The 27,966-nt window shown below is 42.4% G+C and overlaps 1 protein-coding gene and 1 long non-coding RNA gene across 6 annotated transcripts in view; one reads left to right on the top strand and one right to left on the bottom strand.

Moving 5' to 3' along the window:
• ZNF568 (zinc finger protein 568) overlaps positions 1-7,575 on the top strand; it is a 100,072-nt gene extending 92,497 nt beyond the window's left edge. For all 5 annotated transcript variants that reach the window (XM_070062277.1, XM_070062278.1, XM_051847075.2 and 2 more), the window contains one exon: positions 798-7,575. In XM_070062277.1, the coding sequence (XP_069918378.1) occupies positions 798-2,245 (1,448 nt within the window). In that variant the 3' untranslated portion in view covers positions 2,246-7,575. The remainder of the gene's footprint in view (positions 1-797) is intronic.
• A 3,244-nt stretch (positions 7,576-10,819) lies between these two features.
• Positions 10,820-26,351, bottom strand: LOC138846483 (uncharacterized). The gene is made up of 2 exons (XR_011384000.1): positions 24,924-26,351; positions 10,820-20,525 (listed from the first exon to the last, which is right to left on the bottom strand). It is a non-coding gene; the product is annotated as an uncharacterized lncRNA (long non-coding RNA).
• Positions 26,352-27,966: the final 1,615 nt, after the last annotated feature.

Below are 27,966 nucleotides of genomic sequence, written 5' to 3'. Positions count from 1 at the left end.
AAAATTTCTATAATGCTGGGAAAATAGGTGAGCTGGTGCAACAATAAATGCCCTGCAGAAAGTCGGGTAGGTGGAAGGATGGCTTCACAAGTTGCCAGGGGAATAGAGATCAGGATGAAGCAACTGAATGAGCAGTTTGATGTCTTGAAGAAGACATTTGCAGACAGAGATTCTAAAGGAGGTACGTGCTTGACAATTTTGAAGAATATCCAGTTAGTTGGTCAGGGAACTGGTGCAAAGTCTGAAAGAGGTAGTGCTGGATAATGTAGACCGCGTAAGAACTTTGACTTTTACCCTGAATGAGAAATCCGTGGAGGGTTTGGAGCAGAATGATACGATCTGACTTATGTCTCAGAGAACATCCTGGCTCTTGTGTTAGGTATGCAATATTAGGAAAGCAACCGTGGAAGCAGGAAGATGATTGTGTTCATCTTAAGGAGAGGGGAACATGATGGTGGAAATACAGGTAAAGAGGAGAAGTCAAATATTTTGGCTCTATGTTTAACTGAAGTTGAGGATTTGCTGTTACATGAATCTCTTCCTCCTTTAGATTCTAATGTAGTTAGTGTTACATGGTTCTTAGATATCCTATTTTGAACATATTTTCTTCCTGATTCTCTGCTTTTATCTTCCTTTTCACACTCTCATTTTCTCTATTCTTACTCGCCATCTGGTCTCTTCTTTCTTCAAATTGCAATAGAGTGTTAAAAATTGTTTAGATTATTGTTTTTAGTTTGTCATATTTTCCCTTTTGCAATGTAAAAATACCTCCTGTGTTCTTTCTTACTGTCTTACAGATCAGGCATCCAAAAGAGGAACTGATTCAAACTTATCTTCAAAAGAGAACAGTTCTGAAATTAAGTCATTGTGCCACAAGTCGACAAAAAGATTTTCACACTCTAATTTTGAGTGCGCCAGAGTCAAAGATAACAGAGAAATCAAATGCTATTCGGAGAGACAACAAGGACATTTCAGGCAAGCCGTAATAACCTCTGAAGTGACATCCAGTTCTGTTCACCGCACAACCAATAGAGAACATCAGATAATTCATACTGGAGAGAAAGACTGTGAATGTAAGAAATGTAAGAAAGCTTTCGAGTGCCAGTCACAGCCTGTTCAACATGAAATAATTCATAATAAGGAAAAAGATTCTAAATGTGGAGAATGTGGGAAAATCTTTAATAGTAGCTCAGACTTAATGAAGCATGAGAAACTGCACGAAAGCAAAAAAAGTAATGAAAATAAGAAACGTGCCTTTACTCACGAATTTAAAAGTACTCAACCTCAGAGCAGTAATACTGGTGAGAAACCTCACAAATGCAAGGAATGTGGGAAAGCCTTTCATTCTAGCTCACAACTTAGTCAACATCAAAAGATACATTTAGGTGAGAAACCCTACAAATGTAAGGAGTGTGGAAAGGCCTTCCCATCTACTGCACAGCTTAATCTTCATCAGAGAATTCATACTGATGAGAAATACCATGAGTGTAAGGAATGTGGGAAAGCATTTACCCGTCCCTCACACCTTTTTCGACATCAGAGAATCCATACTGGTGAGAAACCCCATAAATGTAACGAGTGTGGGAAAGCTTTTCGTTATGACACACAGCTTAGACTTCATCAGATAATTCACACAGGTGAAAGGTGCTATGAATGTAAAGAATGTGGGAAAGTATATACTTGTGCCTCACAACTAAGTCTACATCAGAGAGTTCATACTGGTGAGAAACCCCATAAGTGTAAGGAGTGTGGGAAAGCTTTTATCTCTGATTCACATCTTACTCGACATCAGAGTGTTCACACTGGTGAGAAACCCTATAAATGTAAGGAGTGTGGGAAGGGCTTTCGCCGTGGCTCAGAACTTGCTCGACATCAGAGAGCTCACGCTGGTGAGAAACCCTATAAATGTAAGGAATGTGGAAAGGGCTTTACTTGTAGCACAGAACTTGTTCGACATCAAAAGGTTCACACTGGTGAGAGACCCCATAAATGTAAGGAATGTGGGAAAGCTTTTATTCGAAGGTCAGAACTGACTCATCATGAGAGAAATCATACTGGTGAGAAACCCTATGAGTGCAAGGAATGCGGGAAGACCTTTGGTCGTGGCTCAGAGCTTAATCGGCACCGGAAAATTCATACCGGTGAGAAACCCTATGAGTGCAAGCAATGTGGGAAGGCCTTTATTCGTGGCTCACACCTTAGTCAACATCAGAGAAGAAGTCATACAGGACAGAGAAGTGAATGAGTGCAGAAGGCTGAGAATTTGACATCAGAAAACTCAGACTTGTTTTAAGAAAACCTGTCATTGTAACAAACGTAGGAATGCACCAAGGCTAACCAGTTCCTGAATTTCTGAAGTTGTACTGTAGATGGAAAACCTGCCAGACCATTAAGGACAAGAATTGATTTCACACTTGTTAAAGTAAGAAACCTTATGAATGTCAGGAACTGGGAGTTTAGTCTGTATCAGTGGTTCTGCACATGTAGATACAAGCAACTGAGGATTGAAAATATTCAAGGAGAACAACTGTATCTACACCAAATATGCACATTTTTCCTTGTCAGTATTCCCTAGACAATGTAACAGCTATTTACACAGTTCTTATACTGTATTAGGTATTAGAAGTAATCTGGAGTTAAAGTATATAGGAGGATGTACATAGGTTAGAAGCAAATACTATACCATTTGATATAAGGACATATGCATCCATGAATTTTGGTATCTGCAGTGGGTCCTTATGACCAATTCCCAGTAGATAGAGGAATGTCTGTACAAGGATACTTCAAAAGATTTATGGAAAAATAGTTAAAAATGCCCATTTTCCACAAACTTTTGAAGACTCCATGTATTTGTGTTTCAGAATCAGACGTCCAAGTTCAATTAGTGAAACAATGGAAAACTACATGAATGTAAAGAAAATGAGAAGGCCTTTATTGGGGTCCAGAACCAAGTCTACCTCAGGGAACCAATAATAGGGAAAGCTTAGGAAGACAGTGAATGTCTAAGAGAAATGAGCCATTCAGACCTTTCTCAACATCAGGTCCAGAAGCCCTTAGGGAAGGTCAGAAGTTTGCTTTTACTAACAAATCATCTGATAATTCTTACTTGAAGATGGCTACTTTAGTGTTAAAAATGCAGAAAATTCTTCCATGCCATTCAGATTGTTAAATATTTGCACATTAAATCTCTAAAATCAACCTGAACTGAACCAAAGTAGGAAAAAGTTTAAACAATGTTCCATTTTACACACCCTCACAACCACAACTCATTTCTAGAGGGCAAATTACTTAACTACATTTAAATTTTCTCAATTATAAATTAGTATTACTAGCACCCTATTTTTTAGTTGCATTGTGGATATTCAATACGTTTATTTTTTTTAAAAACAGTGTCTGGCTAATATTCAAAGTGCTAAATTAGACCTGCTTTTGTTATTACTTGGTTGTTTTCATGATTGTGTATTATTAGAGACCATATGATAGGAAGACCTTATATTTGTAGTGACTGCAGGAATATCATGCTTCATTTTTGATTGTTTAATTCATCCTGGGGAAAAATTTATAACTGCAAGGGTTTCACTCAGAGCTTGCCCTCTGGGATCCTCAGAGGCTTCATAATGTAAAGAAATCTGGTAGAATAAAAGTGAGTTGCTATGGCGACAGGGGAACAATTTAGATGATTTATTGAATGCTTCCAAAACCAAAAGACATGTCATGATCGCTGATGTATATTCTAGGTTATTAGAAAATAACAGAGCCTCAGTCAAAATCAATTTCTCCACTAGGAAATTTTTAAATAACTATTCTATTGAAGATATTTATATTAAAAAGAAAATTAAGGAAAATTGCCATTAGTAATGAATTAACAGTACATGTTCATCTTCCTAAATTCAAGATGCACGTGTCTGTACATCAGTGTCTGTGTGACATCTGGAATTGCGGCCATTTTGCAACCAGAGTGTTGAGAGGTTGGCACAGGGGATTTGTTGGAATGACCTGTGTCCTCAGTGTTACTGATGTAATGAAACGGTTCAGAACCACCTTGTCTTTGGACTTGTGTGAAATAAGAAACTCCGTGCATATATTCTAAATTTATACTTAACTTTTTATATCTGAATTCTGGGAAATTATTTTTAAAATATTTTTATGTATACACTTTTATTCAAGTTGGAAAGTGCTTACACTCACCTTTTTATGGTGTATCTGACATTATAGAAGATCATTACTTGCTTAAACATATAGTGAAATACATATTTTCAATTTTGATTTAGTAAGATGTAGGCAATATCTATTTACATTTAGCATCTAGTGTATGTCTGTCTTTAGCTTTTCATGGTAGGTCTGAAGTCCTGAAAAAGTATTATTTTCCTGAGTAAAAAGTAAAAGCCAAAAGGAAGCTGATTGAATAGCTACATGATGTAACGCCCCTAGTATCAGGTTATCTTACACATAAAAATATTTGGGCAGCAGGCATTTGGTGTAGGGGTTCAAATGTCCACATTCTACATTGGAGTGCCTTGTTTTGAGTCCTAACTCTCCTCCCAGTTCTCGATTCCTGCTGATGCATGCACTAGGAAACAAGGTGAGGCTTAAGTGCTTGAGCCCTGCCATCCACATGGGAGGCCTGGATTTGAGTGCCGGGCTCCCAGCTCTGTCCAGCAGATGATAACTCTCACTGTGTATCTACCTCATAGAAATTTACTTTTAAAAAAGGTCTGAATTCCTCAAGATAAAAGGAAGTTGCAGCTATGAGGCTAGCATAACCCTTTTACCAGATTTGGAAAATGACATCATCTGAAATCCGTGATTTCACATTTCATATTCAACTTGTGAAGATACTACAATTGTCCACTTGATCATATCTCCTGGGCTATGGACATTATTCACATTTAGAAATCCATCTTCCAGATTTCTATTTCTGTCCCCACTATAGAAGAATAATACATTTTAATTAAGTTAAATGTAAATATGTATTATGTGGTAATAAAATAATTCCTAGATAAATGTTAGTTAATCTGTTGGAGGAAATTTTATGGTAAATAAGGATATTTTTATAAGGGAAAATTATTAAATACTGAAGTTTATCTACACTAGTATATTTATCTGGTAAGTCTTAGTCTTGAAAATTTTTTTCCAAGAGGAGAATTTATGCCTGCCAGACGAATTGAATTATTAAATTAAGACAAAAATAGGTGCTGACATATGACTGATCTTGTTTACAATTTCTAACACTTAACAGCATTTCACCAAAAACCAAGAGGGTACTTACAGGGATTTTTTAAAAAAGCAAAACGATATACACACTGATTCTCTTAAGGGCTGATACCAAAATCTGGAAGTGTATGTTTCCATCTCCATATTCCTAGACGTACACATCTAGATCTGTTCTGTAATGAGGGTTAGGATAGGAGAGTGGTTTGAATGGGATCGTGCACACACTTCTGAAGTGCACCTCCTTTTCTCTCTTGCTAAAACACTGTGCACAGCTGGCACCGCGGCTCAACAGGCCAATCCTCCGCCTGCGGCGCCGGCACCCCGGGTTCTAGTCTTGGTCAGGGCACCGAATTCTGTCCCGGTTGCTCCTCTTCCAGTCCAGCTCTCTGCTGTGGCCAGGGAGTGCAGTGGAGGATGGCCAGGTGCTTGGGCCCTGCACCCACGTGGGAGACCAAGAGAAGCACCTGGCTCCTGGCTTCAGATCAGCGTGGTGCGCTGGCCACAGCGGCCATTAGAGGGTGAACCAATGGTAAAGGAAGACATTTCTCTCTCTCTCTCTCTCACTGTCCACTCTGCCTGTCCAAAAAAAAACAAAAAAACAAAAAACAAACAAACAAAAAAAACACTATGGACTTCCAGTCCCTAACTACATGCAATCTAAACAGTTTTTGATTCTTGCATAATTTAGAAAAACCAAAACAAATATAGCCAATTCTTCCACTAACGGAAGTTCACATTTGTGATTTTACCAATAATTAGACAATTTTGTTATTCATGTATTATTGCATGTTGGTGCTTTTATTTCTGTAGAGTTGGTGGATTCCTACCATTTGATTCCCTGCCTTAACAACATAGCTTATTTAAAATGTAGTTGTTAGTGCCTTATTATTGGCTGGAACTTGCCATTAAACTTAAGAGGAATGTATGTCTATTTCCTGAGCATTTTAAGCAGGACTGGACTTTTCTATGATTGTATGATTTGGGGGGGGGGGGTGCCTTCTATTTGCAGTTCCTTAACTGCCAGTGAAGCTGAGCATTTATTATACCTAAGGAGCAACTGAATTTTGTTTTTGTGAATTGCTTGTGTGTGTCTGTTTCCTTTCTTTAAATTGGAGATTTTTAAAAATAATTTTTAGAAACTTTGCTTAGGAGAGTATTTTGTTTTATGCTTTGTGGTTTATTTTCTTAGGCTAACATGTATCTTTGTCTTTGTTTATAGCAAAAGGAGTCAAATTTTTTTCTGTAAAGGAAATATTTTAGGCTTGGAGCCTCAGAGTTTTCTCTCCCATAATAGTAATTATTGACCAGGGGTAATTTTTCTTCCACTACCCACACTCCCAGTAGACATTTGACTATCTTCAGAGACATTTTTGGTTAACAGTATGAATGGGGGTGGGGGTGCTGCTGGTGTCTAGTAGGCACAGGCTAACATTCTACATTGCACAGTTCATCCCCCCAAACTAGAATTACCTGGTTTAAGTCAGAAGTGCTGAGGATGAGAGATTGTGATCTTTATGTAAATGGACAGTGACTATTCCAAAAAAAAAACTTGTATTTACCAAAGAAAGCCACAAACCATATTTGGCCAACAAATTGTAGTTTTCTAACCCATGTTTTAAATATCCTTTTGCTGTATGATACAGTTTTCTGGTTTTGTGCTCTCATTGTCTCAACCTAAATATCTTTCCAAATTTTCTTCTCTTTTATGCCTTTAAATCTTATTGGATAAGTAAAATAATGGAGAAACAGAACTGTATCACTACCTCCTAGTAATTAAGCATGCTGTTACTGTTTTTAAACAAGGTTTGTAAAAGAAATAAATCATTTCAGAAAAAAAAGTGAAGTCTTTTCCCCTCTGTTCCTTCTGTTAGTATCTAAAAAAAACAGTTCTTAGGTATATGGGTGCTAAAGCCCTAGCACTAATCAGATCCACACAGCAGGAACGGGGGAAGGTTCTATCCACATCACACAGTCTGATGGCCATAGCTATTAGTGCCACAAGTCTCAGCATCACTCAGGCTTGCCTGATGCAACAGAGACAGCCTCCCCCTACCTCCCCTGTGCCCCACAGCACCAGAAATGTGCCTACAGTCACTAAACCTTAGTATGACTCACGCACAACTCTGAGGAATAAGACACAGCTTTGGAAGCTCATGACCACTTCAAAGTCATACTACTACCTCCACAAACTGCTGCAGACTGCACAACTGTGATACCTGTAGACACTGCTGACACAGGTTACTGCTGGAGAAATCAACATTTATGGGCTCATCTAGAACCAAAGCCAAAAGGCAACCCACATTTCTTCTAAACAAGGTCTTTTCCAATGAAACCTACACCGTAAAAAGAAGGAACTCAACCACAAAGGGACACAGGAAACAAAGCAAGGAGACCTGACACCTCCAGAAAAACACTGTAGTTCTCCAGAAATAGATCCTGATCTGAAAGAAATGTATGATATGCTTGAAAAAGAATTCAAACTAAGGATCCTAAGGAAACTTAGTGAGATGTAAGAGAATACAGAGACAACAGACACTTTAAAAACTTATGAAAACATTAGATAAATGAGAAATTAAATGAAGAGATGGGATTAAAAAAGAACCACCATAACCTTGAGGTAAAAACTATAATAAATGAAACGAAAAATACAGTCAAGAGCTTCAGCAAAAGAACAGACCAGGTAGAAGAAAGAATTTTGATTTGGAGGACAAGACTTTTTTTTTTTTTTTTTTTTTTTTTTTGACAGTGGATAGTGAGAGAGAGAGAGAGAGAAAGGTCTTCCTTTGCTGTTGGTTTACCCTCCAATGGCCACTGCGGCCGGCGCTCTGCAGCCGGCGCACCACACTGATCCGAAGGCAGGAGCCAAGTGATTATCCTGGTCTCCCATGGGATGCAGGGCCCAAGCACTTGGGCCATCCTCCACTGCATTCCCGGGCCACAGCAGAGAGCTGGCCTGGAAGAAGGGCAACCAAGACAGATTCTGGTGCCTCAACCGGGACTAGAACCAGGTGTGTCGGCGCCACAAGGTGGAGGATTAGCCTATTGAGCCACGGCGCCGGCCAAGACTTTTTAAATAATCCATTCAGAGAGAAATACAGAGAAAGTAAGCCTGTACAACATGGGTACCATTAACTGAGAAAACATACATATTTTAGGGATACCTGAAGGAGAAGAAAAAGAAAAAGGCGTTGAGAACACACTGAACGAAATAATAGTTGAAAACTTCCCAAGTCTTGAGAGAGATACAGACGTCCAAATACAGGAAGCTCAAGGGACTCCAACCAGAAAACCAAAAAAGCCTTCTCCAAGGCATATTACAATTGTTGGAAGTGAAGTACAAGGAGAGATTTGTGATGATGAAGGAAAAACATTCAAGTTACGTATAAAGGAAAACCTGTTAAACTAACAGCAGACTTTGCAGTAGAAACCATATAGTCCATAAGACTGTGGTCAGATACATTCAAGTTTCTGAAAGAAAAAACCTTCCAACCAAGAACATCATATTCAATGAAGGTATCCTTTAGAAGTGAAGGGAAAATTAAGTATTCCTCAGACAAGCAAAAACAAGAGTTCATCACTACTAGACAGCCTTGCAAGGAATCCTGAAAGGAGTCCTGCATTAAAAGTAATCATGGGGGGCTGGCGCCACGGCTCACTAGGCTAATCCTCCACCTTGCGGCGCCAGCACACCAGGTTCTAGTCCCGGTCGGGGCGCCGGATTCTGTCCCGGTTGCCCCTCTTTCCAGGCCAGCTCTCTGCTGTGGCCAGGGAGTGCAGTGGAGGATGGCCCAGGTGCTTGGGCCCTGCACCCCATGGGAGACCAGGAGAAGTAACTGGCTCCTGGCTTCGGATCAGTGCAGTGCGCTGGCCGTGGCGGCCATTAGAGGGTGAACCAATGGCAAAAGGAAGACCTTTCTCTCTGTCTCTCTCTCACTGTCTCTGCCTGTCAAAAAAAAAGAAAAAAAAAGAAAAAAGAAAGAAAAGAAAAAGAAATCAAAAGAGAAAAACTTCTAGAAACAAATGAAGACAACAACACAACATATCAAAACTTATGAGGCCAGCGCCATGGCTCAATAGGCTAAATCCTCCGCCTTGCGGTGCTGGCACACCGGGTTCTAGTCCCGGTTGCCCCTCTTCCAGGCCAGCTCTCTGCTGTGGCCTGGGAGTGCAGTGGAGGATGGCCCAAGTCCTTGGGCCCTGCGCCCACATGGGAGACCAGGAGAAGCACCTGGCTCCGGGCTTCGGATCAGCGTGATGCACCGGCCGCTGCGCGCCAGCCGCGGTGGCCACTGGAGGGTGAACCAACGGCAAAAGGAAGACCTTTCTCTCTCTCTCTCTCTCTCACTGTCCACTCTGCCTGTCCAAAAAAAAGAAAAAAAACAAACAAAAAAAAAAAAAACAAAAAAAAACCAAAAACTTATGAGGTACAGCAAAAGCAGTGTTAAGAGGAAAGTTTATAGCAATTGGTGCCTACATCAAGAAATTGGAAAGGCACCAATAAATGAGTTATCAATGCATCTCAAGGATCTAGAAAAACAACAGCAAACCAAACACAAAATTAGTAGGAGAAAAGAATGAATGAAAATTAGAGAAGAAATCAACAAAATTAAACCCCTCCCCCCAAAATACGGAAGATTAGCAAAATGAGGAGGTTTTTTTTTTCTTTTTTTGATAAATAAACAAAATTGACACACCATTGGCCCAACTAACCAAAAAAAAAAAAAAAAAAGGAGAAAGAAGACCCATATAAATAAAATTAGAGGTGAAAAAGTAAATGTAATAACAGACACCACAGAAATAAAAAGAATCATCAGAAATTACTACAAAGAGCTGTATGCCAACACACTGGGAAACCTAGAAGAAATCAATAGATTCCTGGACACATACAACCTACCTAAATTGAGCCATGAAGACACAGATAACCTAAACAGACCCATAACCAAGACTAAAATAGAATCATTAATAAAGGACTTCTCAAGAAAGAAAAGCCCAGGACTGGATGGCTTCACTGTTGAATTCTACCAGACATTTAAAGAACTAACTATAATTCTTCTGAAGCTATTCAAAACAATTGAAAGAGGAAATTCTTCCAAATGCTATGAAGCCAGCATCACCTTAATTCCTAAAACTGAAAAAGATGCAACAGAGAGAGAATTTGACCAATTTCCCTTATGAACAAAGATGCACAAATCCTCAACAAAATTCTAGCCAATAGACTCCAACAACACAACAGAAAGATCATCCACCCAGACCAAGTGGGATTTATCCCTGGTATGCAGAGTTGGTTCAACATTTGCAAATCAATCAGTGTGATACACCACATTAACAAACTGCTGAACAAAAACCATTACGATTATCTCAATAGATGCAGAGAAAGCATTTGATGAAATTCAACACCCTGTCACAAAGAAAACTCTAAACAAATTAGGTACAGAAAACATTCCCCAACACAATCAAGGCAATTTATGACAAACCCACAGCCAGCATCATATTGAATGGGAAAAGTCGGAAGCATTCCCACTGAGATCCAGTACCAGACAGGGATACCCACTCTCACCATTGCTATTCAATATAGTACTGGAAGTTTTAGCCAGAACTATTAGGCAAGAAAAAGAAATCAAAAGGATACAAATTGGGAGTGAAGAAGTCAAAACTATCCCTATTTGCAGACAACATGATTCTTTATTTAGGGGATCCAAAGAACTCTACTAAGAGACTATTAGAACTCATAGAAGAGTTTGGTAAAGTAGCAGGATATAAAATCAATACACAAAAATCAACAGCCTTTGTAAATACAGTCAATGCCATGGCTGAAAAAGAACTTCTAAGATCAATCCCATTCATAATAGCTACAAAAAATCAAATACATTGGAATAAATTTAACCAAAGATGTCAAAGACATCTACGATGAGAATTACAAAACTTTTTCAAAAAAAAAAAAATTTTTTTTTGACAGGCAGAGTGGACAGTGAGAGAGAGAGAGAGAAAGGTCTTCCTTGGCCGTTGGTTCACCCTCCAATGGCCGCCGCGGCCGGCGCGCTGCGGCCGGCGCACCGCGCTGATCCGATGGCAGGAGCCAGGAGCCAGGTGCTTTTCCTGGTCTCCCATGGGGTGCAGGGCCCAAGCACCTGGGCCATCCTCCACTGCACTCCCGGGTCACAGCAGAGGGCTGGCCTGGAGAAGGAGCAACCGGGACAGAATCCGGCGCCCTGACCGGGACTAGAACCCGGTGTGCCGGCGCCGCAAGGCAGAGGATTAGCCTAGTGAGCCGCGGCGCCGGCCTAAAATATTTATTTTATTACTTGAAAAACAGAGTTACAGAACAAGGTATAACAAGAGAGAGAGGTCTTCCATCTTCTGGTTCACTCCCCAAATGACTGCAATGGCCAGAAATGAGCTGATCCGAAGCCAGGAGCCAGGAGGTTCTTCCAGGTCTCCCATGTGGGTGCAGGGGCCCAAGGACTTGGGCCATCTTCTACTGCTCTCCCAGGCCATACCAGAGAGCTGGATCGGAAGTGGAGCAGCTGGGACTCAAACCAGCACCCATATGGGATGCTGGTGCAGCAGGCTGCGGCTTTAACCTGCTGCACCACAGAGAACTACAAAACTTTAAAGAAAGAAATAGAAGATACAAAAAAAAAAAAGGAAAAATCTTCCATGTTCATAGATTGGAAGAATCAATATCATCAAAATGTCCATTCTTCCAAAAGCAGTTTACAAATTCAATGTGATACCAATCAAAATATCAAAGACATTCTTCTCAGATCTGGGAAAAATGATGTTGAAATTCATATGGAGGCACAGGAGACCTTGAATACCTCAAACAGTCTTACACAACAAAAACAAAGCTGGAGGCACCACAATACCAGACTTCATGATATACTACAGGGCAGTTATGATCAAAACAGCCTGGTACTGGTAGATAAACAGATGGATAGACCAATGGAACAGAATAGAAACACCAGAAATCAATCCAAACATCTACAACCAACTTATATTTTATCAAGGAGTTAAAACCAATTCCTGGAGCAAGGACAGTCTATGCAACAATGGTGCTGGGAAAACGGGATTTCCACATGCAGAAGTATGAAACAAGACCCCTACCTTACACAAAAATCCACTCAACATGATTTAAAGATCTAAATCTATGACCTGACACCATCAAATTATTAGAGAACATCAAAGAAACCCTGCAAGATATTGGCATAGGCAAAGACTTCTTGGAAAAGACCCCAGAGGCACAGGCAGCCAAAGCCCAAACTAACAACTGGGATTACATAAAATTAGAAGTTTCTGTACTGCAAAAGAAACAGGAAAAGTGAAGAGGCAACTGACAGAATGGGAGAAATTATTTGCAAATTATGCAGCTGATAAAGGATTAATAATCAGAATCTACAAAGAGATCAAGAAATTGCACAACAACAAAACAACCCACTTAAGAGATGGGCCAAGGACATAAACGGACATTTTTCAAAAGAGGAAATCCAAATGGCCAACAGACACATGAAAAAATGTTCAGGATCACTAGCTGTCAGGGAAATGCAAATCAAAACCACAATGAGGTTTCACCTGACCCCAGTTAGAATGGCTTTCATACAGAAATCAACAAATAACAAATGCTGTGCGAGGATGTAGGGAAAAAAGCACACTAATCCACTGTTGGAGGGAATGCAAACTGGTAAAGCCATGCCACTATTGAAGACAGGAGATACCTCAGAAATCTGAATATAGCTCTACCACACGATCCAGCCATCCCACTCCTCGGAATTTTATCCAGGGGAAATTAAATTGGCAAATAAAAGAGCTTTCTGCAAACTGTTGAAATCTTCACTTAGTATAGAGTTGATCTTCTGTATACAAAGATAATTAAAAATGAATATTTTCTATTTTTTATTTATTTATTTGACAGGTAGAGTTTACAGACAGTGAGATAGACAGACAGAGAGAAATGTCTTCCTTCAGTTGGTTCACTCCCCAAATGGCCACCACAGCTGGAGCTATGCTGATCCGAAGCCAGGAGCCAGGAGTTTCTTCCTGGTCTCCCATCCGGGTGCAGGTGCCCAAGCACTTGGGCCATCCTTCACTGTCTTCCCAGACCACAGCAGAGAGCTGGATTGGAAGAAGAGCAACCAAGACTAGAACCCGGCACCCGTATGGGATCCCAGTGCCACAGGCAGAGGATTAACCTAGTGCACCACAGTGCCAGCCCCAAAAATGAATCTTAATGAAGGATGGGAGAGGGAGTAGGAGGTGGGATGGGAGTGGAAGTGGAAGGGCAGGTATGGGAGAAGAACTTCTATATTTCAAAAGCTGTACCTATGAAATTTATATTTATTAAATAAAAGCTTCCAGAAAAAAGAAATTATGGGATATGTACACTATGGAATACTACACAGCAGTAAAAAAAAAAAGAAGAAGAAGAAATCTGGTCATTTGCAACAAAATGGATAAATCTGGAAAACATCATACTTAGTGAAATAAACCAGTCCCAAAGGGACAAATACCATATGTTCTCCTTGATCTGTGAGAACTAATAGATCACTTAAAATCTGTAGAAGTGAAATTGACACTTCAAGAAGGGATGACTTGAGCCGCCCTTGTCTAGACTGTCAAGGAACAGTTTGGTTTGGTTTGGGTTTTTTTCTTCATACTATTTGTTGAACTCTTAACATAGAGTTAATCATATGTGTATAAAGTCAACTGAAAATAGATCTCAGTAAAAAATAAGAGTGGGAATAAGAGAGGGAGGAGGAAGTTTGTAACTGCAAAGCCATATAGTTCTACATACATGCCTACAGACTTACTTCTAAAGAGTACAGTTTAAAAACCTGTCATGGGACTCCAAATCCCATTAAGCTTGGTTGTAAAAATGCCATCTTAATTGCTAAAGTGATCATATTAAGTGGTAAAGTGAACATATAGATAAGATTAAGTGCAAGAAGTGATCATATAGGCCGGTGCCATGGCTCACTAGGCTAGTCCTCCGCCTTGCGGCGCCGGCACACCAGGTTCTAGTCCCGGTCGGGGCGCCAGATTCTGTCCCGGTTGCCGCTCTTCCAGGCCAGCTCTCTGCTGTGGCCAGGGAGTGCAGTGGAGGATGGCCCAAGTGCTTGGGCCCTGCACCCCATGGGAGACCAGGAGAAGTACCTGGCTCCTGGCTTCGGATCAGCGTGGTGCACCGCAGCACGCCAGCCGCGGCGGCCATTGGAGGGTGAACCAACAGCAAAGGAGGACCTTTCTCTCTGTCTGTCTCTCTCACTGTCCACTCTGCCTGTCAAAAAAAAAAGTGATCATATAAATAGGATCAAGTTTCTGGTAATAGTAATAGAGTTAAAAAGCAGATAATGTCCCAACATGGGAAGCAATCCACACAGCAGACTCATAGAATGACCATTGTTTTAAGTAACACTCTGACCTCAGATTCAGCCTTTAAGGCTTCCTGGTCTGGCTAAAAAACCCATGAGAGCATTTCAGGCATGGAAAGCCAAGACACTATGGCAAAAATCTTCTACATGAAGAATCTCTGTGAGTGAGACCCCAGCAGAAAGAAGGGGCCATCAAATAAGGTCCTTTAGAGGGAGGAGAAAACTTCACCTTGCTTATGGCCTTGTCCAAATATTGAAAAAGTTTGCACACTCAAAAGGTTTCCATAGCCTAGGCAGCTAATGTCAAGAGCTTGGGTTATCACTGACATCATACATAAGAGTGTTAACTGTTAAATTAACAACAGGAGTCACTGTGCACTAACCATGCAGGACCTTTGTCCGCAATGAGTTGTATTATGAGAGTTAACTTTGAAAGCCAGCGCCGCGGCTCACTAGGCTAATCCTCCACCTTGTGGCGCCAGCACACCGGGTTCTAGTCCTGGTCGGGGCACCGGATTCTGTCCCGGTTGCCCCTCTTCCAGGCCAGCTCTCTGCTGTGGCCCAGGAAGGCAGTGGAGGATGGCCCAAGTGCTTGGGCCCTGCACCCCATGGGAGACCAGGAGAAGCACCTGGCTCCTGCCTTCGGTTCAGTGTGGTGCACCGGCTGCAGCGCGCCGGCCGCGGTGGCCATTGGAGGGTGAACCAATGGCAAAGGAAGACCTTTCTCTCTGTCTCTCTCTCACTGTCCACTCTGCCTGTATATATATATAAAAAAAAACTATGAAGCTTGTTCTCAAATAGTTGGTGTGTGCATGTGTGTGTATGCATGCAAACTGTTAAAATCTTAGTATAGAGTTGGTTTTCTGTGCAAAAAGATAACTGAAAATGAATCTTAGTGGAGAAAGGGACTGGCAAGGGGAGAAGGAAGAAGAGGAGGGGTGGGAGTGTGGGTGGGAGGGCAGGTATGGTGGGAAGAATAACTATATTCCTAAAGTTGTACTTATGAAATTCGTATTCCTTAAAAAATAAATTAAAAAAAGAAAAACAGGAATAAACCAAATTCAAAATCAGCAAGAGAAAAAATAAGAATCAGAGAAGAAATTAATGAAATTGAAATTTTAAAAAATCAATAAAAAGCTTAATTATTTGAAACTATAATATGGACAGACCTTTAGCCAGACTAACAAAGAAAAACAAAGTAAAAGCTCAGGGGCTGGTGCCGTGGCTCACTTGGTTAATCCTCCGCCTGTGGCGCCAGCATCCCATATGGGCACCAGGTTCTAATCCCGGTTGCTCCTCTTCCAGTCCAGCTCTCTGCTGTGGCCTGGGAGGGCAGTGGAGGATGGCCCACGTGCTTGGGCCCTGCACCCGCATGGGAGACCGGGAGGAGGCACCTTGCTCCTGGCTTTGGATCAGCGCAGCTCTGGTTGTTGTGGCCATTTGGAGAGTGAACCAACGGAAGGAAGACCTTTCTGTCTCTCTCTCTCTCTCTCTCTCTGTAAACTCTGTCAAATAAATAAGTAATCTAAAAAAAATAGTAACAAAAAAGGAAAAGCTCAGATATATAAAAATAGAAATACATAAGGTACTTAGAAATACAAAAGATCACAAGAAACTATGAATAAGTAAATGCTAACAAATGGATAAATTCCTAAATACATACATTATCAAGATATAGAAATTCCAAGATGGCTGAATAGGCAAAGGATATACTTCTTTAGGTGAGTGGAAAATAGCAAAAAAAAAAAAAAAAAAAAAGTGGTGGAGGTGCCATCCCAAGGAGAGTTGGAGAGTTGGAAAGAAATCTGCAGTGGAAATTCTACAGGAAGAAGAGGGACACTGTGGATCAGTGTGAAAGGTGCAGATGTGCAGCAACAAGCATGGACACAGCGTATGATCTCCGCAGCCGAGAGCCGGAGGAAGCACCAGCTTGGAGAGTGAGGTGACAGCAGACTGTAGCGGCCCAGGCCACTAGTGACACTGCCAGAGGGAGAGCCTGGTGGAGCAGCCGGGACATGAACCGGCACCCATATGGGATGCTGGCACCGTAGGCGGCAGCTTTACCCACTTTACCACAGTGCTGCCCAGGCAGCCAACTGATTTTTGACAAAGGTGCTAAGACCATACACTGGAGAAAGAATAGACTTTTCAATAAATGATACTAGCAAAACTGGACATACATATGAAGAATAAAATTTTTTTAAATAATAAAATTAGATCCCTACCTATTACCATATATAAAAACCAACTCAAAATGGTTCAGAGACTTAAATGTAAGACCAAAACTGAAATTGCTAGAATAGGGGAAACACTTCAGGACATTCATGCTGGCAATGAATTCTTGGATAAGACCCCAAAAGTGTGGGTATTAAAAGCAAAACTAGACAAATGGGATTATATCAAACACAGAAGCTTCAGCACAAGCAAAGGAAATCAATACAGTGAACACAGACTAGGAGAAAATATTTGCAAGCTACTTTCCCAGCAAAGGATTAATATTCAGAATGTACCAGGAACTCAAAACATTCAACAAAAAACACTTAACCAATCCAGTTAAGAAATGGGCCAACGACATGAACAGGCAGTTCTCAAAAGAAGTACAGATGGACAACAAATATATGAAAGAAATGCTCAATACCACTATCCATTCAGGGATGCAAATCAAAACCAGAGTGAGACAGCATCTCACCCCTGTCAGAAATGGTACTTATTAAAAAGAGTAACATGCTGGTAAGACTGAGGAGAAAAGGGAACTCTTATACGCTGTTAGTGGGAATGTAAATTAGTGTAGTCACTATGGAGAACTGTATGAAGATTCCTTAAAAAATTAGAAATATAACTGCCATAGATCTAGCAATCCCACTACTGGGTATATATCCAAAAGATCTGAAAATCATTCTATTGGAGCCAGCGCTGTGGCACAGTGAGCTGACGCCCTGGCCTGAAGTGCCAGCTTCCCATATGGACACTGGTTTGAGACCCAGCTGTTCCATTTCCAATCTGGCTCTCTGCTATGGCCTGGGAGGGCAGTAGAGGATGACGTGTGGGAGACCCGGCAGGGGCTCCAGGCTCCTGGCTCCTGGCTTCGGATCAGCTCAGCTCCGGCTGTTGCAGCCAACTGGGGAGTGAACCAGTGGATGGAAGACCTCTCTCTCTCTTTCTCTGCCTCTCCTCTCTCTGTGTAACTCTTTCAAATAAATAAATAAATCTTTAAAAAAAAAAAAAAAGAAAATCATTCTATCAAGGAGATTCCAGCTCTGACATATTGCCAACCTCCACAATCACATGACACAATATATAAATCTCACTGTCTCCACATACACAGTTGTTTTTTCTTTCTTTATAAATTAGTCTGTAGTTCTCTTTCTGAAGAATGGCTACATATACATTCATTTATGTATAAATAACATGTATAAGTACATTAATATAAATAGCATATAATTTTTGTTTGTATACATATTTTAATTATATCTAATATAGAATTGTATGTATATTGTGTGTGTGTGTGTGTGTGTATATATATATATATTTGAAGGGCAGAGAGACAAGCAGAGAGAGAGAGAATGAGTAACCTTCCAACAGAGAAAGAGAGAGATATCTTCCATCTGCTGGTTCATTCCCAAAATGACCACAATATTTTGGACTGGGCCAAGCCAAAACCAGAAGCCAGGAACTCAATCCTGGTCTCTCATATGGGTGGCAAGGACCCAGAGAGTTGAGTATCACCTGCTGCTTCGCAGGCTGTATATTAGCAGGAAGCTAGAATTGGAGCAGAGCCAGGACTTGAACTCAGGCACACCAAAATAGGATGTGGACCTCCTAAGCAGTATGTTTTAACCACTGTGTCAAATTCCTGCCCCTGGAATGTGGCTATTAACACTGGCCCTGCCTTTCACGTGGATACTTCTTCATCCTTGAAGGCAGCCTAATACCTAAGTATTCAACCTGCAACCAGGTGTCCCTCTCACAGGAAACTTGCTTATACAGGCAGACCTGCTTGTAGTCTTGTCTGATGGGTGTCCAGTCAATAGGAATAAACTAGGAGAGCCCTGGACAGGGAAGAAATTAGGTTTAAGTATGTCTTTCAGATGAGCCACAGAGGAGACAAACCAACAAAACATATAAAATAACAGAAGCAGTTTATTTCAGACAGAAGAGAATAGCTTGCCTCACAGGGCCAACAGAAATAGAGGAGCAAGACAGAGAGAGAGGGACCTGAGGATTGAAACTTTACTGGAATCCAGGACATTACCCAAACAAGTGTCTCAAAAGGAGTTCTAATTGGTGGGCTTACAGTAAGCACGCATGAGTTCTATGGAGCCAAGCTGTGACTGAGGGGTAGTTACTGTGCTACATATATGTGTCTGTGTAGGGCTGTGGTGGTCAGTTGAGTGAGTGAAGTAGGCTGCATCTAGCTGTACCACAGAGAGGTAGCAACCAGGAGGTGGTAAGACCGATGGCTGGATGGTGCACATTGAGGAACTAGGAGGAAATGGAGAAGTGGAAGCTCTTTAAGGGTCACTAAGCCCTACTTCTGGTGCGATAAAGTTCAACTTAAAATGAAAATGGATGCTGATGCAATACAAAATAGGTGTTCAACACACACACACACACACACACACACACACACACACACACCCTATTGGATTCATTTCATTGGAGAATTCAGATTTTGATACCAGGATTAGTTCTGTGAAAAATAGAATCTTAAGCATGAATTTTTTGGATTGGCTCTGCAGTTTCTGGAATTAACTCTAATCTGCTTAGACGTAAAGATCCTAATGACTCTGTCCAGTAGTAAAGAGAGTAATGATAGCCCATGGCATGTTGTGGCAAGAGATATGCAAAATATCACCACTGGATACTCCTGATAAAATCAGTAGAAGAGGCAAGAATCTGGGTAAACATGGGATGAGATCTTTCAATATTTTTGTCAAACAAGTGAGACTGGCCGGTTGCTCCTAGTGTCACTGGACAGAAAAGGATTAGCTAGGAATATGCATTCCTTCCTCAGGCACCATGTAAATGACCTGAAAATTTGCCCTGAAAGAGATCCTCATCTCCTGCAGCTGCAGAGTTGAGATTGCTGAAAACTAAAATTCTCATCTTGTGAGTGACTGGATCACACGCAAATTGGATTTCCAGATTCACACCAGGTTGAACTGTTAAAGTCAGAACACTGACTGAAGGTAATAGATCCTGAACGTGTTTAAGATGACCAGAAAGACACCTAGAGCTGGGGACATTCAGCCCCTCAAATTCTGATAAGTCTTCTTTGCCACTAAAGGCAGCCTCTGTACCCATTTGAAGAGAGAACTCCGCATTGGCTAAAGAAACTAATAGCTTCCCTTGAGACAGACGCTTCATAAAACACTGCTGATTCTTCTCAGGATCCACACCTACAATCCTCTTTGCTTCCAGGTAAGGACTGAAGTACCAGCAGGCCCCAAAAGCTGAGGTACCAGTGTGACTCAGGAACATACGCTCTGGACTCCAGAAGATCTACTTGGTTTATCAATGTTTTAAAATAAATAAATAAATATATGTGTATATGTACATATATATGACTATGTATGTGAAAAATATTAAGGGCATGGGTTAAAGGTCAAAGAACAGAATTTATTGATAAGGGCCTAATAAGCAGATTGCATTTAATATTGCCATTCAAGGAGTATGGCTCTAGTGTAACATGGACTAAAAGTGGGTCCACAGTAAAAGTAGAAATGCCAGGCCTGCCTTGGTTTAATGTAGAGGAAGGGATTTAAAGGTCTGGGGAGACTGGAATGTGAGAATAAGCTTGTCATTTAAGATTTACTCACCCATCTTGGAAAGGTCCAGATGACACATCTTTCCGAGAGGTAAATTTGTAAGGGAAACTCTGTGATCCTTGAAGAACTCTTTGACTGCTTTTCTGTAGACCAGAAAATAAAGGGCAAACTGCTGCCACTGAAAAGGAAACAAAATTGAAATTATAGTACAGAAGGTCCTTTTTTAAAAAAAAAATTATTTTTGTTTATTTGAAAGAGAGTTACAGAGAGAGGTAGAGAGAGAGGGAGAGGGAGGGAGGGAGGGAGGGAGGGAGGGAGGGAGGGAGAGAGAGAGAGAGAGAGATCTTCCACCCGCTGGTTATCCCCAGATGGCTGCAATGGCTGGAGCTGCACCAATCAGAAGCCAGGAACTTCTTCTGGGCCTCTCATGTGGGTGCAGGGGCCCAAGGACCTGGGCCATCTTCTACTGCTTTCCCAGGCCATCAGAGAGAGCTGGATTGAAAGTGGAACAGCCAGGACTAGAACCGGCGCCCATATGGGATGCCGGTGTTTCAGGCCAAGGCTTTAATCCACTGCGCCACAGTGCTGCCCCACAGATGGTCCTTGACTTACAATGCTTTGGAATTTATGATGGTGCTAAGGAGATGCACACTCAGTAGAAATGGTACTTCAAATTTTGATCTTTTCTTGGGCTGGTCATATGAAGCATGATACTCTCTCAAGGTGCTGGGTGGTGGCAGTAAGCCAAAGTTCTCAGTTGTGCAATCACAGGGTAAACAACCAATACTCTACAGTGTACACTATATTGCATAGGTTAGGTGTATTAAATGTACTTTCCACTTGTATTTTCAACTTACAATGGGTTTATTGGAACAGAACACCACTGGAAGTCAATGAGCATCTATAATTGGATCCCAGAGTGGTAGAGATCAAGAGTTGCATTCAACTGCCAAGGGAAGATGCGTGTGATTACCCTGACATGAATCAAAGCAGCAGTCAGTAGGATGGGGGTTTTGGCAGAGCCAGTTAGGCTGCCACTTGGGAGGTCCACATCCAATGCTGCTGCCTGCAGTGCCAGCATCCCATATGGGCACCGGTTTGAGACCTGGCTGCTCCACTTCTGATCCAGCTCTCTGCTACGGTCTGGGAAAGGAACAGAAGATGGCCCAGGTCCTTGGGCCCCTGCACCCATGTGGGAGACCCTGAGGAGGCTCATGGCTCCTAGCTTTGGATTGGTGCAGCTCGGACCATTGTAGCCAGTTGGGGAGTGAACCAGTGGATAGAAGACCCGTGTGTGTGTGTGTGTGTGTAACTATGACTTTCAAATGAATAAATATTTTAAAAAACAAATAAATTAATTAATCTTCAAAAAGGAAAAAGATGGAAACTTAATCTGAATGTGAGGCCTTTAGGAGGTTATTAGATGGGATAAGGTCACAGGTTGGAATCCTCATGATTGAATCCTGGTGCATTTATAACAGAGGAAGAGACATACAATGCCTGATTCTTGTCATATGATGCAATGTGCCACCTTGGGATTTTGCCAGCAAGATGCTCATCACCAGATGAGGTCCTTAGACTTTGCACCTCCATAACTTAGCCCAAATAAACCTCTTTTGTAAAGTAGCCTGTATTGCATTATAGTAATTCATTATATTAATTAAAATTTCACTGTATTTCATTATAGTAATAAAACAGATTAATAAAACATTTACCTTGCCAGCGCCGCGGCTCAATAGGCTAATCCTCCGCCTGCGGCGCTGGCACACCGGGTTCTAGTCCCTGTCGGGACGCCGGGTTCTGTCCCGGTTGCTCCTCTTCCAGGCCAGCTCTCTGCTGTGGCCAGAGAGTGCAGTGGAGGATGGCCCAAGTGCTTGGGCCCTGCACCCCATGGGAGACCAGGAGAAGCACCTGGCTCCGGGCTTCGGATCAGCGTGATGTGCTGGCCGAAGCACACCAGCTGCGGTGGCCATTGGAGGGTGAACCAACAGCAAAGAAGACCTTTGTCTCTCTCACTGTCCACTCTGCCTGTCAAAAAAAAAAAAAAAATATATATATATATATATATATATATATATATATATAACATTTACCTTAACTATCTGGTTCATGAAGAAGACAGATGGATTTTTAAGAATGACAGCACATTACTGTAACCTTAACTAGATGGTAGTTCAAATTGTAGCTGCTGTACCAGTTACGATGTCATTGCATGAGCAAACAACATATCCTCTGGTACCTGGCATGAAGCTACTGATTTGGAAATGAGTTCTTCCCCCCAGTTAGAAGCAGTTGCTTTCAGCTGGCAAGGCAGCAACATGCCTTCACTGTCCTACCTCGGGCTATATCAGTTCTCCAGTCCTGCCACAACTTAGTTCATGAACATCTTGATCCCTTTTCTTTCCATAAGATTCCACACTAGTCCATTATATTAATGACATTATTGATTACTGGACCTAGTCGTTAAGAAGCAGCAACTAATCTATATGGTTGGAAAATAACCTGACAAAAACCCAGAAGTCTTCTACGTCCAGGAAATTTCTAATGTCCAGCAGTGAGGGGGGCGTTGAGCTAGATGTCCCTTGAAGGTGAAGGACAGTTGCTGCATCTGCTCCTCTGCTACCCAAAACAAACAAACAAAAAAACTGCAATGGATCTTAGGAATTTGGTTGCTATTTTAGCTCATTTGCCGTGTGGTCAAAAAAGCTGCTTATTTCAAGTAGGGCCTAGAATGAGGGAAGGATCTTCAACAGTTCCAAGCTGCTGCACCAGTGGCTCTACCACTTGAGTCACAAGATCCAGCACATCCAGCCATGCCTTAGTATCAGTGGAAACTAGGATATGGTTGGAGCCCTTAGCAGGCTGTCTATTAGTGAATCCTGTCGCTCCCCCTCTTCGTGGAGGAACGACACTGAACCCTGCCTAGGCTTCATATCCGAGTCACGGCACCATTATGTCGCTCCCCGTCTTCGTGGGGGAACGACACTGAACCCTGCGCTGTTCTTTCGTCTGCTCGGCCCTCCCCGGGTTTGCTGCTGGTTCTTCCCGGGTTGGCTACTATCCCTTCCACCTCCATGGAAGGGCGGTTCCCCCTGGCCGCTTTCCCCACTTCCGCAGGGGAGCAGCACACCGCCGGCCGGCTCTCTCGGGGGCTGCACAGGTGTTCCTTCAGCTAGACGTTCCCCTTAGATGTTACTCGTGCATGCCGTCTCTCTCCTCCTTTATAGTCCTCCTCCGCCAATCCTAACTCGGCTGCCCACACGCCGAGTACGCTGCTCTCCTCCAATCAGGAGCAAGTCCTACAGTTTATTAGTTGAACTGGAGGCAGCTGTGCGGAAGCTGTTTACTTCTCTCCCAGCGCCATATTGTGGGAGAGCAGATGCATAGAATAAGTCTTAATTCCAGTAACTCAGTCCAGTCCGGGCTGCTCCCCACAAATCCCAGGGCAAACCATTGCCATCCTCCCTCAATGACTACTATCTTTTTTGAGAAATAGCTTAAGCCTGCTACCGGGCCTTAGTAGAACCTAAACACTTAACCTAGGGTCTCCAAGTTACCATGATGTAGAATGTTATCAGGTCCACGACGCCTTACATTTGGGTGTATACAACAGCACTCCATCATCAAATGGAAGAGGTGAACAGTTCTGAGCATGCACTAAAAGCCTGATTTACATTTTTAAAAGGTCCAAATACCCAAGGCCCTCACTCCTGCTATACTGCCTTCTGTCTATCAGACTGTACCTGTGGATTCACAGGGAATTTTCTACAACTAGTTGATAGAGGAGGAGAAGACTAAGACCTCATTTGTAGATGGTCTGCTTACAAAGAAGACACCACCTGAAGTGGACAGCTACAGCACCTGAGTCCTTTTCCAGGATATCACTAAAAGACAGTGATGACGGGATGTCTTCCCAATGGTCAGAACTGGGAGCAGTGTACCTGGTTTCTCATTTTGCTTATGGGAACTAGCCAGACATGAAATCATACACAAATTTACAGACTACAGCTCATGGTTTAGCTGGATGGCCAGGGACTTGGAAAGAACATGATTGGAACATTGGTGACAAAGTCTGGGAAAGAGGCATGTGGATAGACCTCTTTGAATGGTAATGAATGAGAAAATATTTGCATCCCATATGAATTCTCACCAAAAGGTGACATTGTCAGAGGAGGATTTTAATAATCAAGTGGACATGATGACCTGTTCTGCAGATACCAGTCTCCTTCCCCCACCAATACTGTCATCACCTGGCTAATGAATAAGGTGGCCATGGGACCATGGGGAAGGTCATTCAGGGGAATAGTAACATGGATCTTCACCCATCAAGGTCAATCTGCTGCAGCAGAGATGAAGAGAGCCCTCAGTGAGGTACTACTCCCCAGGGTGTTGGCCAGCTACCTCACGTCACGTCGAGTCCATTGGACTGCTTCAATAACTGAAGGGGCAGTGTTCTATCTTTCAAGAAATAGACCCTTCATCTGGATATGAATTTGGTTCTATCATATGTAATACTTCTGCCAAAACTATTGTGTGTACTTACAGAATGCCTCACCCACTGTCAAACGGAACTCACCTCACAGCAAATGAAGTGCAGCAACTGGCCCATGCTCATGGGATTCAGTGGCCTTAATCTGTCTTCTCAGACTTCTCTAATGTGCTGTTGCCCCACTTGATGACATCTTGCAGGTTGCTCACGCTCTGGTAGTTTTAAAAATAAACACTTATTTATGTGAGAGGGAAGGTATGGGAGGGAAGGAGAGAGGGAAGAGGGAAGAGTGAGAGAGCATTCCTTCTTGCTGGTTCACTCCCAAATGCCCAGCCAGGGCTGGGCTGGGCTGGGGCTGAAGTTGGGAGCAAGGCAACACTATCCAGGTCTCTCACGAAGGTAGCATGACTCAGTGCTGAGCCATCACTTCTGCCTCCCAGGGTTGACGTTAGCACAAAGTTGGAATCCAGAGCTGGAGCCAGGAATCAAACCCAGGTACTTCCCAACAAGGGATACAGCTGTCTTAATTGGCACCTTAACCGCTAGGTTAAATTCTCACTCTTGTTCATTTTTCTTATTTTTCTCCTGCTCCTTAGACTGAATTATCTGATTCTTCTGCCCCGAAATATACAATTAAATCTCTCTTGAAAATTTCTCATTTCCACTATTGTGCTTTTTAGCTTCTGAATTATATTTGGTAATTATATTAATATTCTGTGCTTGTTCATAGCTGGTTCCATTATTTCCTTCCTTTCTTTATCCTGTTATCTTAGTTTGTTCTCTATTGCTACACTGGAACACTGAAACCGAGCATTCTGGAAAGAGGTTTATTTGCTTCAATGTTCTGGAGGCTGGGAAGTTTAAGAAAATGGCACCAGCATTTTAGCTTCTGATGTGGGCCGCATGTTGCTTCAGCTCATGTGGAAAGTGGAAGAGCAAGGGCCACATGAGGAAGGGAACACAAGGAGTAGACTCCGTGTATAACAATCCACCCTCACGGGGATTCACTCACTCTGAAAAAAGCCATTCATTCCTTTTAACAACCTAATCACCTCTTAAAACCCCCACCTCTCAACACGAGTTTCACAAGGGATAACTCACTTCCAAACCGGAGCATATGTTTCCTTGAAATCCTTGAGTGTATTTAAGACAAGTGGTTTAGCCAGCGCCGCGGCTCAACAGGCTAATCCTCCACCTAGCGGTGCCGGCACACCGGGTTCTAGTCCCAGTCGGGGCGCCGGATTCTGTCCCGGTTGCCACTCTACCAGGCCAGCTCTCTGCTGTGGCCAGGGAGTGCAGTGGAGGATGGCCCAAGTGCTTGGCCCTGCACCCCATGGGAGACCAGGAGAAGCACCTGGCTCCTGCCTTTGGATCAGCACGGTGCGCCGGCCGCGGTGGCCATTGGAGGGTGAACCAACCGCAAAAGGAAGACCTTTCTCTCTATCTCTCTCTCTCACTATCCACTCTGCCTGTCAAAAAAAAAAAAAAAAAAAAAAAAAAAAAAAAAAAAAAAAAAACAGTGGTTTAACATTTCTGACGAATAGTTTCAATACCTAGGTTTCCTGATGGAAGGGTTCTGTTAAAAAAATTTTTTTTCCTTGTGAGCTACACTTTCCTGCTTCTTTGTAATTTTTTGCTTGCACTTGGATATTTTGAGTATTAAAGTATAACTACTCTAAAAAACTCATTTTTCAGGGATTATTGCTTGACAGATTTCTGTAAATATCTGCTTATCTGCTTCAAAATGGAGGGAAAAAAAGTATGCCCCTTTAATTGCGTAGGGGGAAGCTATGTAGCACAAAGAGCTAAAACAAAACCATGCTTCAGGCCGGCGCCGCGGCTCACTAGGCTAATCCTCCTCCTTGCTGCGCCGGCACACCAGGTTCTAGTCCCGGTCGGGGCGCCGGATTCTGTCCCGGTTGCCCCTCTTCCAGGCCAGCTCTCTGCTGTGGCCCGGGAGTGCAGTGGAGGATGGCCCAAGTGCTTGGGCCCTGCACCCGCATGGGAGACCAGGAGAAGCACCTGGCTCCTGCCTTCGGATCAGCGCGGCACGCCGGCCGCAGCGGCCACTGGAGGGTGAACCAACGGCAAAGGAAGACCTTTCTCTCTCTTTCTCCCTGTCCACTCTGCCTGTTAAAAAAAAAAAAAAAAAAAAAAAAAAACCACACACACACATATGAGAAGCACCAATATAAGGGCATATTCAAATTTTAGAAAATCAAGGGACTTCAAATGGTGTCACCTAAAATTTTCCCTCATTAGCTGACATATTTTAAATGAAGACTTACCATTGAAATATATGTATTTGAAGCCTTCTGAACACATTCAGGCTTCCACCTGAATGAGCATCTCTACAAGGTGATCACTCAGTTCTTCAGATGAGAGAGGAAATACATATTTTGACAGTTTCATCAGCCACTTGGACAGGTTAGACACCATGTTTCTAACCTTCAAGTCCCTTGACAAAGACAGCATTGGACAAGTCCAGGTGGACATCCAGGAGTGGCTGCAGCTGACGACATACTCCTGAGTGGAAACCCCAGATCCGCCCCCTTTCCGCCTTGCTGGAGGAGTCACCTCGGACCCTGGTCTCTCCCAGTATGCCTGGAATACTAAACAAGAAATCATTAATAAAAGGTCCTTCATTTTCTCAAAAGGATGTTCACAACTATCAGAGCCATCTCTTGGAGTTATGTTCTTACATTTCTCATAATATATTTACATTTCTCTTACCATGTCAGGCATAGTATGCTGCTGTATTTACAGAAGAAATACAGCACCACTGCATACTAGGTTAAGCCTCTACCGGCAGCTCCAGCATCCCACATGGGCACTGGTTCAAGTCCCCACTGCTTCACTTCCAATCCAGCTCCCTACTAATGGCCTGAAAAAACAGACAATGACCCAAGTGCTTGGGCCCCTGCACCCACATGGAAAATCCAGAAGCAGCTTTGACTCCTGGCTATAGACTGGCCCAGCTCCAGCTATTTCGGCCATTTGGGAAGTGAACCAGTGAATGGAAGACCTCTGTGTCTCTCTCACTCTGTAATTTTGCCTTTCAAATAAATTTTAAAAATAAAGATGAAAATTTTTCTCAATTGATCCATTATTTTATTGCTTTTATAGCTTT

Source organism: Oryctolagus cuniculus, chromosome 18 (genome assembly GCF_964237555.1).
Source record: "Oryctolagus cuniculus chromosome 18, mOryCun1.1, whole genome shotgun sequence".
Taxonomy (NCBI): Eukaryota; Metazoa; Chordata; class Mammalia; order Lagomorpha; family Leporidae; genus Oryctolagus; species Oryctolagus cuniculus.
This window is presented reverse-complemented; position numbering and strand designations above follow the sequence as displayed.